The sequence below is a fragment of the Eleutherodactylus coqui genome, chromosome 1 (genome assembly GCF_035609145.1).
Source record: "Eleutherodactylus coqui strain aEleCoq1 chromosome 1, aEleCoq1.hap1, whole genome shotgun sequence".
NCBI lineage: Eukaryota > Metazoa > Chordata > Amphibia > Anura > Eleutherodactylidae > Eleutherodactylus > Eleutherodactylus coqui.
The window spans coordinates 510,365,267-510,378,575 of NC_089837.1; the positions used below are offsets into that span (position 1 = coordinate 510,365,267).

The 13,309-nt window shown below is 44.4% G+C and overlaps 1 protein-coding gene across 4 annotated transcripts in view; it reads left to right on the forward strand.

Moving 5' to 3' along the window:
• LOC136588375 (leucine-rich colipase-like protein 1) overlaps positions 1-13,309 on the forward strand; it is a 73,073-nt gene that overhangs the window by 49,138 nt on the left and 10,626 nt on the right. For all 4 annotated transcript variants that reach the window (XM_066587552.1, XM_066587534.1, XM_066587544.1 and 1 more), the window contains one exon: positions 2,276-2,392. In XM_066587552.1, coding sequence (XP_066443649.1) covers positions 2,276-2,392 — 117 coding nt within the window. The remainder of the gene's footprint in view (positions 1-2,275; positions 2,393-13,309) is intronic.

Here is a 13,309-nt window from a genome sequence, read left to right on the forward strand (position 1 = left end):
ACTAATTATTAAAAAAATAAAAGGTAATAAAAGTTTAACCCCCCGTTTGCCATGTTTATAAATCTAAACAGAAACGCATATAGGGTATTGCTGCATCTATAGCAGTCTGATCTATTAAAATAATGTGTTATTTACCCCACAGAGGGAACGTTGTCCAAAAAAGAGTAAAAAATAAAAATAAAGAACACCAGAATTGTGCTTTTTTTTTGTTCACCCCAAGAAAAAATGTTATAAAAAGCTAAGCAAAAAGTTGTATGTGCTCCGGAATGGTACCAACGAAAACTACAGGACGCTTCACCAAAAATGAGCACATCTATGTTGAAAGAAAAATAAAAAATGATAGCTGTCAGAAGATGGCAGCAGAAAGGAATTTAAAAAAATTAAATATCTTTGAAAAATATAAATGTAATACAACAAAAAAAAACAACGATATGTTTGGGATCCTAGTAATTGTACTAATCCATAGAATTAGGGTATCATGTTGTTTTTGTTGCAATGTGTACGCCATAGAAACAAGACACACTGAGGGCTGTTTCAGATTATCGTATATCAGCCGGGTATTCACGCTGGCCGATATACGGCGTCTGTCTGCAGGGGGAGGAGGCAGGGAAGAGCCAGGAGCAGTTCTTTGAACAGCCCTAAATGATAACAGAATTTCATTTTTTCCATTTCACTGCACTTAAAATGTATTCAAAGTTTTTCAGTACATTATATGGTAGATTAAATAGCACTAGGGATGAGCGAGTATACTCGCTAAAGCACTACTCGCTCGAGTAATGTGCTTTAGACCAGTATCTCCCTGCTCGTCCCTGAAGATTCGGGGGCCGACGCGGGGAGCTGCGGGGGAGAGCGGGGAGGAACGGAGGGGAGATCTCTCTCTCCCTCTCTCCCGCCCGCTCTCCCCGCCGCAACTCACCTGTCAGCTGCGGCGGCTCCCGAATCTTCAGGGACGAGCAGGGAGATACTCGGCTAAGGCACATTACTCGTACGAAGATGAAAAGATGAAAATGTAAAAAAAAAAAGAAAAGGGCTGCGGCCTTAAAGGGGTTGTCCCGCGCCGAAACGGGGTTTTTTTTTTTTTCAACCCCCCCCCCCCCCGTTCGACGCGAGACAACCCCGATGCAGGGGTTAAAAAAGAACACCGCACAGCGCTTACTTGAATCCCCGCGCTCCGGTGACTTCTTACTTACCGGTTGAAGATGGCCGCCGGGATCTTCTACCTCCGTGGACCGCAGCTCTTCTGTGTGGTCCATTGCCGATTCCAGCCTCCTGATTGGCTGGAATCGGCACGTGACGGGGCGGAGCTACACGGAGCTACACGGAGCCCCATTGAGAAGAGAAGAAGTGGACTGCGCAAGCGCGTCTAATTTGGCCATTAGACGGTGAAAATTAGACGGCAACCATGGAGACGAGGACGCTAGCAACGGAGCAGGTAAGTGACAAACTTTTGATAACTTCTGTATGGCTCATAATTAATGCACGATGTACATTACAAAGTGCATTAATATGGCCATACAGAAGTGTATAGACCCACTTGCTGCCGCGGGACAACCCCTTTAAGGGGTTAATTTAGCTTTTCTGTTCTAAAAGCAGAACAGGGAAACAGAATTATAACCAACAGCACTGAATGCAGGTGTGAATGGGGTCTAAATGACCTTTTAGAAACTTTTTACATTATATGGGGATTTTTCAATGGCTTTTATCACTTTGGTTTGAGTGCTGAGAGTCCTACCCATCACAGCTGCTACTGCTGCCGGCCCCATTAACCAAAGGTGAAAGCCCTGGATGTGACAGCATCCATGGGTTTCACATCCAAGGAATCCCCCTGCTGTAGGTGTCACAGCTGCACCAGGGGATAGCGGGCAGCGCACTTTTTATGCGGAAAAGCGCGGCCAAATGCATTTTTTTCTGCCTGCCACCCGCTTTGGTCACACATTTTTGAATGCATGCGTTTTGAACACAAAACACCTGTGGGACTAAGCCCTAAAGGGCTCATCAGAGTGCTGTCCCTGCTATCTAGCTGAAGACAGGCTCAATATAAAGACTCTGCGCCCATCTCCAGCTAACAAGAAGTAATAGCACTTAAATGAGGCTTCAGCTGCTTCATTCTAACAATCAGTGGGGTCTCAGCATCTGCACCCCCAGTGATCAAAACTTTTCTCATGTCTCTATGATGTGTCCGTAATTTTTGGAAAGCGCCCTTCTTTATGTGACATAAATGTGAAACCTTATAAATGAATTCCTAAAACTTTTCTTTCCTTTGATTCGCATTTAGAACCTTGGAGATCTCTGTTATTCTAGTGACCAGTGTCATAGCGGGTGTTGCCACATTTCTCAATATTCTAAGTTTTCTGGTATGTGTACAGAAAACACGAAGAAATGTTTGGGTCAGGTGAGTACCTGTTACCAGCTGTTGTACATAACACACAATACCTTTCAATGTACACTAATAGCAGCGCTACAATGCCACCCATAGTCATATAAAGCACAAATATAGTGCAGTTCAGACCTAATACAATGCTTAATAATCAGGAGCCACTCATGGCAGAAATTTTCTGAACAGCAATTTGCATGTAGATTTTAATGCTCATTTTGACTGCAGATTCCACTATTGTATTGAATACATCCACATGAACACGCTGTGATTTTAAAGTCCGCAGCCTGGCTATTTTCTGCTGCTTATTTCTTCTGTTGTGAGTTAGTGAGTTTGATTAACCCCATTCACTTACACTGTACATTGTCGCAGAATTTCCGCATGCCATCCTCAACAATTCTACCAAGGGGGAAACTAGATGCACCTTGCTCCTACAATCAGTGAACTAGAAAAATCTGTTACGTCCTAAGGCTGGATTCACACGAACGTATATCGGCTCGGTTTTCACGCTGAGCCGATATACGTCGTCCTCATCTGCGGGGGGGGGGGGGAGGATGGAAGAGCCCAGGAGCAGGAACTGAGCTCCTGCCCCCTCTCTGCCTCCTCTCCACCCCTCTGCACTATTTGCAATGGGGAGAGGCGGGACGGGGCGGGGCTAATTCTCAAAACTTAGCCCCACCCCTGCCCCACCTCCTTTCATTGTAAATAGTGCAGAGGCGCGGTGAGGGGGTGGAGAGGAGGCAGAGAGGGGCGGGAGCTCAGTTCCTGCTCCTGGCTCTTCTATCCTCCTCCCCCTGCAGACAAACACACTGTATATCGGCTCGGCATGAAAACCGAGACGATATACGTTCGTGTGAATCCAGCCTAAGGCAATGAAAAAACACACACTTTATTCTTCCAAAATGTGACTTTTCGACCATGACAAAGACCTCAAGAGGTCAAACGTCACATTTTTTGGATATGGATGAATAAAGATAACAATATTACATATGCACCATATATGCTGCCATCTTTCTAAATTATTATTTGGTCTTTATTGGAGTTGGGGCTCAGATTCCTTGGTGGTTTGGCATATGAAGATTTGCATGCCTCACCCTTTTGGGTTAATCTATTTGTGTGCTGTTGACAAAAATTTTTACTTTGCATCTGACTAAATCATAGTAATGTGACTCCCATGAAAAATGGTTGGTCCTTCTCCTGCCACCCGGCCTCACCCAAGGCCAGTCGAGTCAGACCTTGACCTGCTGCCTGATTCCCATGTGCACTGTAATAGACTGAGCACTTGCTTTGTTGTAGGTAGAGCTGCAGTCCATATGGTCACATTGTGTTTCTTTTTGAGTCCTAATCGATAAATGAATGGTCAATTATTTACCTTATATGTTTGTCTGAAAAATAAGAACTGAGAATGTAATACTAGCAATAACTGTAAGCTCATGGCAGCGATGATATGGTCTGACATCTATTGTTTTATCTTGCATACAAAGAATTTAAAGCGGTTTTCCAATTTGCACACAACTTGCCTTCAATAGGGCTGCATGTAGTAATATAATAAACTGAGCATTACTTACCACTCTGCTGCGACCAGGATCCAGCACTGCAGCCCCGCTGTGGTCCCAGTGTTTGTAACAGCTGACATCACCTGGAGTTAGGTGACCATTGCAGCCAATTAGAGGCTTCAGTATCACTGCTCATTCTCTTGACATCAGTGCTTGCATGCTTAGCACCATGAGTTTGGAAACGTGACGCTGACTTCTGGTGATGTTCCTACATCATCATCAGTTTTATTTGTGTAACAACAGGTGGTGGATTTAACCACTACCTCCCCTGCAAGTACTGTGGTGGAAGTCCAGTATTCCTATATTTTGGATCGGTGGGCCTTGGCAGTAGACAGTTATCAATTTAACATTCTGTATACATACTTCTGTCTTGCTACAAATATAGTTCATGACAGTTGTGCAATAAGTACTTCCTACATATGAAAGTATCTGTTTTTCATAACTCTGCTGACAAAGATGGAATTTAGCCCGTAACCAACATGTATAAATATATTTGACTGTCCAGCTGCATGCACTAATAAGGAACTAGGAATCAGACATGGACAACCGCAGAAATTACCCAAGCAATTTTACTGGAAACGTATGCAAATAACATGGGAGGTTTGTGCAATTTATAGTTCATGATGTAACATCCAATCATATCGAAGGAACCCCACGTGGCTCCAAGACAACCCACTCATTTCATCCACCACCTGATGGCCAATCACAGATGACCGGAGGATGGAAGAATTGCAAGATGCTTATCCAATAATTAAACAATACGTTGTATCTATGTAATATTTGACCTGCCCAGATGGGCGGATTTGTTAAACTCTTAAAATAGGCTACACGCCGATCATTAAAGTTAGAATTGAGGAAGCTATGCATGCTGAACTTCGTGTCAGTGTGGGAACTTCTTATGCGCATTATCAATTCAGAATTAATATGGAGGGCTGTAAACATTCCAAATTGAGTAAGCCGTGATTCCGCAAAGGAATTCTACGACAGTGGTGGCCCATACGGGGAGTGATCGATAGGTTCCATAGAATTCGGACAGAAGACACGGACATATGCGACCTTGGACTTGGTGGGCCCAAAATATCATCAGAACACGGTGAGATAAATTAATTATCTATACCTGTGTGGCTAAGTTCAGGCTCGCCTATGTGCCGTGCCAGGCCGAATGATTTGGATCCGCACGACGACAGGTACTTCTTTAAGTCTCGATCACTCGATAAGAACCTGTCATAAGATATAAAGGAATGTTTACATGCCTGTCGTTTTGAGAGTACTGGTCGGTTGGCAAGGTCAGTGAATTGCTTTAAGGGAGAGGAAGTCCCCGCAGGGGCCCCCTGCTCGGGTCAGGTTTGGAGTCTAAAACCTTAGAGTCAGGGGGGCCTGACGGAGTAGTTTGACTAGGTGGTCCTGCTCTGGTCAGGTTTGGAGTCTAAAGCCTTAGAGACAGGAAACGGTCAAACGTCTGGACAGGCAACGCTGCTCCGTTAGAGTCTGGTAATAGACCTAGGAGGGGGGCCTGCCAGACAGTATCCCGAGGGGCAGTTTAGACTAAGCCAGCCGTACTGGCGCTCTGTCTATTTGTCTGTTTGTCTGTGGTATGAGAATACCACACATGTCTTGCCCAAATTGCAAAAAAGGATTGTTATTGACGAAAAGTACCCTCGGATGGGTCAGAATAATTCCTACCCTGCCCACCGCTGTGGTTACGGTCCACTGTTTGAGGATGGTGGTCCACAAATATTTGTTTATGGTTTAAATGTCCACGAGTAGATCCCTCCGTCTGAGGGTAGATTGATAAACTGTGTAGCGACAGAAATGCTAGAGACTCTAGGGCGGGGCATATTATGTCCGGCGTCTGAGGAGACTTTTATAATCATGTTGTTATATAGGAATAGTTTGTTTGTTGGTCATATAGAAGTAGTATCAGTCCTGCTCAACTGTGCCCGTAATTGTTTAGAGAAAAAAAAAAAAGCTGCAAACTTCATTTAAAAAGAGGAAGTGGAACTCTTAATAGAAGCGGAGCAATTCTTGTGCTGTAACATTTGTTAGTTATTTAACTAATATTGGATGTTGAAACTACTAGTATGTCTTGTTATGGAATCTAATCTTTGTCATACGCCCGTCATAAATGTAAAAAGTTGTATGCCACTCACATCCTGAGGGGGCTCTTAAGAATACAGACTGCGTAGCCCCACCATGCCCACAAGAAAATACATCTATGTTTGCCAAGTCCCCAATTCAATTGTAACCACCGCTGTGACAGAAGTTACAACATAATATATGTGATTTATGCATTAGACGTTAGAATTTCTCTAAGTGTCAGAAAAGAGGAAGTGAAGGTGGGCTGCAATGGCGTCTGTATTAATATACAAAGACACCAGCTTAGTGAATAGAGAGAATTGCAGTACATTACCAATCAGATGGAGATGCCCGGCATCTAAGACTGCATCTGCCCAGTCGCCGGAAGTCTGACAAAAACTGTTGTAAAAGTAGCCACATTCTCCTCTCGCTAGGCTGTCACGGGAGGGAGAGATTCTAAAAAGAGGAAGTTACTTGCCCTGTAGTCCCAGCACAAGTAACGTATATTCACAGACAATATAAAATAAATACATAAACTACAGGGAGTAAGAGAGACGGTAGAGAAGCCAAGGAATAGGAAACAAGCAGGTAACGATAAGGCCAGGTATCCACAGGAGGAACGGGGCAGATTGACCCGTAATTTGTAAAATGTAAATTGTGTGATGCATAAGACTTTATCTTTATTGGGTTGTGATGTGTACCCAAGGACTGCCAAACATTGAATGAGGGAATAAGGAAGTAAGTGATTAGCCACACTCAGAGGGGTGGAGCTAGATGATGCAAGAACACGTCTCTTATCCAAGGAGGGGGTAAGAATCATAGATAGCCAGAAGAAAAAGTTTTGTTTTTTTCTCCTGTCCCAAACTCAGCTTTCCACGGTTCCTGACAAATTATGAGACACCTACAAGATAGGCATAGGGAAATTGAATGTATCGACCATGATAATATATACGAGACCCAGATACACACCCCTGGGTCAAGCAGTATCCCCCTAGAAAAAAAAAAAAAAGGGTGAAGGGTCAGCCACACATGTTAGGTGCTGTGTGCTGATGCTTTGGAAAAAACTGCCAACCGGCCACAATTTCACTGTTAATTTCTCTTGCAGAAGGCTTTAAGGCCTGGAGGCCTCCAAAGACTAACCAAGTTCTGCAGGCCATACCTGTACATACACCCGTTGCCAAATTCCGCACCTTTCTGGACCTTGTTTCATACTGCCGGCTATACGACAGTATTGACACAAAAGCACGGAGGACAACCACAGCAATGAGGTTGGATCCAGTGACTTGAGGAGCTCCCTCATCTGCTTTTGCGGTGGCAGCAGTACAGGCAATGGTTGACAAATCTTCTAAGTTGGTATTGGACTACCCCTTAGTGGTCCACACCCCAAATGACACCCAGAACATACTCATGCAAGTGCAACCCAAGCACTTATCTCTGGCCTTATTAGATCCGGCTACAATGTGCTCTTTCCATGCCTCCCCCAATATTGCACAAATATTGCTCTGAGCTTCCCAATGTTGTAATACCTTGAATCCGGCTACTCTTCTTTTAATCAGGTATTCAGGTTCAAACGGGGGAGGGGAGGCATAGGTGATCTGAGTATGGCAGATCAGCTATTTTTTAAATAGCTTTATTGTAGTGATGTACACACTGTTAATGATGCATATTTTGAGTTTTCTTTTGTAGATGGTATCAGGGTGAGGATTGATGATTCCGAACCAGATATGCAGAGGTCACACAACAAGATGTCCTAAACGCAGAAGCTCTGCCTCCGCATGTCTCAGGGCAAGAAGCGGAACCGGAGGCCCTCACTGAGGCGTGTGGAGTGGTAGAAGGTAAGTCGGCAACTTTTTACACTGACTCCTGGAATGCATTTGGCATAGCTCATGATTATGGCCCATTATGGAAGGCCAGACAGCTTGTTATCTCAGTAGGACAGCCAATTAAGAATGGTGCAGCGGTGCAGAGTCTCATGGAAACCCTACTACTACTACCTGGCAATGGAGAATCCACACCGATTTCTACAACGGAGAAGCGAGAGATGACACCCTCGCCGACAACACAGCAAAAGCAGCGGCCCTCAAGCCGTGGAAGAAAGAAGAATAGATACTGACAGCATGAGTCAGTGATAAGACTTTGGACTTTGATAAAACCTTTGGACTTTGATAAGACTTTGGACTTTGATATGTCAAGGACTTTACAGTTACAAGTCAACGAGGAAAGAAAGCAGATGGGCTAAAATACGGGAGCGACAGCACAGGACGGCGTATGGCGAACAATCAACAGAACTTGCCTACAGAGGTCCCTGTTCCCCATGATGGCCCATGATGGAATAATGCAACACATCATGTCTGTTTTGGGTGTATTTCAGGCTTTTCACACACCCTACCATCCACGGAGTAGTGGGAAAGTAGATACAAAAGGCAATAGAGAAAATGGGTAAATTTTGAATTGAGTGTCTTTCATTAGTTTTTCTTTTTCCCAGGAGGATACATGCCACAGTAGCTGAATTTGGGGAATGATTTTCTTGTTAATTTTGTCATAGGCCTCTCCAAGGAATTGTTAGTAATGCATTCTGCAGTCTCTGCTTTTCCCCAGGTCCTACAGATGAGTGTCACAATCTAAAACCAGGTGACAGGGTCTATGTGGAAAAGTTTAAGAGAGAAACCCTGTTTGAATGTCCCTACCAGATGTTGTTCACCACCCCAACTGCAGTCAAGCTCAAAGGAAAACCCACTTGGATCCACACTTCGCACTGAAAAAACGAATGATCCTGCATATCCTTTAAATGCTATAATGTGGTACAATTCCTCTAACACACACCTTTGACTACTGTACACTAGCCCCCTGTTTCAGAACAAATTAATACAATCAAATGTGCAATATGAAGCCTACACTGAGGGTGAGAATCTAACACTGCATCGTGCTAAGAGAGACGTTGACGCTCCAGGTGGTAACTTTGATCCACATGTATATGTAGATGCAATAGGAGTGCCAAGGGGGGAGCGAGATTAATTTAATTCTAGAGATCAGGTTAAAGCAGGTTTTGATTCCTCATTTGCTTTTGTCACTGTTAATAATAATGTAGATTGGATGAATTATATCTCCTAACCTAATTCAGCAGAGGTTTGTAAACTACACCAGAGATGCTTTGCAAGGGTTAGCTAACCAGTTAGGGCCCACTGCATCCATGGCGTTCCAAAATAGAGTGGCCGTGGATATGATTTTCGCAGAAAGAGGTGGGGTATGCAATTTCCTGTACGTGTATTCTCCCTTTAATGTGACCAATGGTTCCCTTGTTTGAAAAAGATGAAGAGCCAGTTCCGATAATGCCAACCAGGTACGTTACCAGAAGAATGGAGAAATGTACCAGTACTGCGCCTGCCTCAGTCTCATAAGATGGACTGTCAGTGGACTTCCCATTTGCCTAGGGAAAGTGCAGAAGACCTTAGGTTCCGGCGAGGGCACACCCTGTGGGGTGTTAACTCGTACAGATAGAGGGTATGGATGCCCGGAAATAAGCCCAGGGAATCCATGGCCTCCTTCTGAGGTGAGGTAGGGATCCCTCCCCTTTTAGGAGTAGGGACTTACGGGCAGTGGGAAAACCCTGACGCAAGGGTGAGGCGACCTGGACGTGTTCACCATTAGGACTATCTCCAGGAGGGACAATGGTGTGGGTGAAGATTAGGGAGTCCCACGCCGTGCGTACCTGTGCACACTACTAGTATGTACTTCTAGTACAGCACATTAGAGTGAGAAGAGAGGCTCCTGGTGATAGTTTTGATCTACACGTATACATTGACATCATAGGATAGCCAAGGGGGGTACCTGACAAGTTTTAAAAATTAGAGACCAAGTTAAAACTAGATTCGAGTCCATTTTCCCGATCATTAGGGTAAATAAATGTTGACTGGATTAATTATGTTTATTATAATTAACAGCGGTTTATAAATTATACTAGAGACGCCTTATAGGGACTAGTCGACCAATAGGACCTACCTCGACTATGACTTTCCAAAATAGAATGGCACTAGGTACGATTTTAGCCAAAAAAGGGAGTGCCTGTAAGACAATAGGGGAGACTTGCACCTACATTCCAGATTAATATGGAGGGCTGTAAACATTCCAAATTGAGTAAGCCGTGATTCCGCAAAGGAATTCTACGACAGTACCAACCCCTCAATATACTATAAATACTACCTTGATGGTTGTGATTTTTTTTTTTTTGGCCCAACTATCATGCCACAAAGAGAAAGGGACAAAGAGTGATGAAGTCAGACATAGAGGACTCTCAGGATGAGGTGCAGGTTATTAACCTTTAATTTCACATACTTGGTGTTGCCCAACATTCTGTATTGAAAAAAGGTTTATTAATTTCACATACCACAAAAAGTTTCACACTTCGATTTGCTCAAAGATATCCATATTTGTCCTTGTAATTGGATAGGTGGCGCTCACTGATCAGATGTCCACAGGCATCCTTATGGTTAGAGATGAGGCAGTGTAAATGTTCCTCTTGATAACGTAGAAGGAAGATGTACCCAAATTTATACAGACAATGGTAGTACTGTAGAGCAGCTTGAGGAGGCTCCAATCATGTAAATGGTGGAGTAAATATAAACAAAGAAAAAAAAAGAAGAGAAAAAGTCCTTCATCAGGTACTTGATGAAGGCCAAACGATTGTAAGGCCGAAACGCGTCTACTATCATTCAATAAATCGTGGAACTAACCGCTGTTGCCGACGGTAATTTGACATGCTGGCTGGGATTGGGGGCGTCTGAGCACAGACGCCTCCGTGAGGTAAGTTATCTGCTATTCCATCCCTACATCTCCCATCATTTTGTACCCTTATTTGAGCGCTGAGGACTTTTTCTCTTCTTTTTTTTTCTTTGTTCATATTTGTCCTCGAAAACTGGTCCTTCATAAATGCTATTCATCCAAATTCTTAAATTCTACTCTTACATCTCCCAATGACTTGGAATCTCTGAAGATGCTACAGCATACCTCGACGGAAAATGAAATGAGTGCTGTAGAGATGCAGGGCTCCTTTACCAAGCTTTACCCCGAGACAAAAAACACCCCGACTTTTGCTCAGTTTGACAGCCTTGATGCATCCATGCGTTTGGTAACAAAGGACGTTCTGAAATTTTAAGCCTCATAGAAGTAAAATTTATTCCAATTTAAAATCTCAAGAAGTGATAGCCCTGGAGGTGCTGAAATAAAATATATGACAAAGGAGATATTATAGTGACTATGAACTAGATCATATTGTAACAGCTGTCAAAGACAAGCGGCCGTATTGAACCCTGTCTGGCAATCCCACAAGGCAGTTCATCAAAAACTTCAGGTCAATCCTTACAGAGGCTTTGGAGGAACATTTATTATCTTTAGATGAATTTAAATTTATCTTCAATGAAAATCCTACTACTGCTACCACTGGTGTAACTATAGAGGATGCAGGGCATGCAGTTACACCCAGGCCCAGGAGCCTTTGGGGGCCCAAGAGGCCTCTTTTCTCCATATAGAGAGCCCAGTACTATGAATAAAGCATTATAGTTGGGGGCCCTGTTACAGGTTTTGCATTGGGGCCGAGGAGCTTCAAGTTACACCTCTGCATTATGGAGTTAAGAGAAGTTGGGGGGCCCCAGGATAAACTTTTGCACCCAGGCCCATGAGCCTTTAGCTACGCCCTTGACTGCTACGCTGTATGCGCTGCCAAAAATGCATAAAAAACAATGCCCACCTAGGCTGCTCAATAATTTCAGGTAATAATTCCAAAGTGAAGGCCACTACCTAATATTGACACACTCTTAAGACCATTTGTAACAAAACTGCCTTCTTACCTCCAAAACATGAAAGACACTAATAACAGAGTACATAAAATATCTATATCGGAAAACATCATTTTGCAGCCATTGACGTGGAGTGACAGCATTCAAATAACAGGCAAGATCTGAGCCTGAAGGCTACTGCTTATTTTCTGTACACATGAGTCGAGATGAGCAAGCACCAAAATGCTCGGGTGCTCGGTACTCAAGTCAAACTTTTCGTAATGCTCGAGAGCTCGTTTCGAGTGACGAACCCCATTGAAGTCCATGGGCGACTCGAGCATTTTTGTGTGGGACCGATGCTCCGCATAGGGGATGATTTGTGAAACACCTGACAACATAGGGAATGGCAGGGGCAGCATGCATGGCTGCATTTGAGGCTCCCAGATCCCACTATTAAGCCAAAATGGGGGCAAGAGCCTGGCGGTCACCTCCCTAACTATTTACTTGGGACAGACCCTCATAAGCAAGGCACATCCGCTGGCACATCTTAGCTAAGCACCACAGTAGCTACAACCAAGGACAATCACCGCCTGCGGGTGACACCGCTGCCTCTTCTCCTGGGTTACACGCTGGCATTGCTGTCCAACTCCCCCGCACGACCCTGCATCCACAGAGCACCCAAAATTTTCCCTGTGCAGCGTTCAGCTGGCCTCATGCCACACACTCGCTTCATAGCCACACCACCTTCATGTTGATTTCTAAGTGAGTCTGCGATGAGGAAAAGCCGAAGACACAAACTGCAGAGGGTTGGCAGGGCCAGGCAGCGACCCTCTTTGAAAGTATGGGCGATAACCCACAATGCTGATTACAATTGATAATAAATTATCATACGATGATCATTCCAATCCCGTGCCACCTCCATCACAAAATTGTCAGGAGCCGCAAACGTGGGCATAAAGGGGACTCAGGTGCCAGCACTTCTACACATCTCCATAATGCAGCAGCACATACTAGCACAAAAGATTGGTTTGAAGCAGGAGGTGTCGCAAAAGTAACCACCACAGGTAACAGTGACACTGTGAATGTTTAATGAAATCACTAACACTTCTTGTGAATGCTCCAATCCAGTATCTCGGATAACTGTGGTTACGCTAATCCCCAGACCCCAAGCAGGAGGAGGAGGTGGCATAATAATCCCGAGATACCATGACCGAGGTAGGACCCGCAATACTCTGTGTATGAAGCACGTAAGTGGGCCCAGGGTCAGGCTGGGTCACAGCCTTCACTTTGTGTGATCCAAGGTGCCGCGAGTTACATAGCAATGGGAAATCCATGTGTCCCCACACACTTCATTCTGTGTAGGCGTCAGATAGCTGAACACCGCAATGGGAAAGCCTTCTGCTCCCTACCAAAGTCAGTCAGTGTATTTGTGCCAGAGTGCCCAAACATGGCAGAGTTTTACTCCGCCAAGGCCTCTGCCTCGGCCCACATTTCTGCCCACATTTATGCAATAGCTCAACAACGCAATGGGG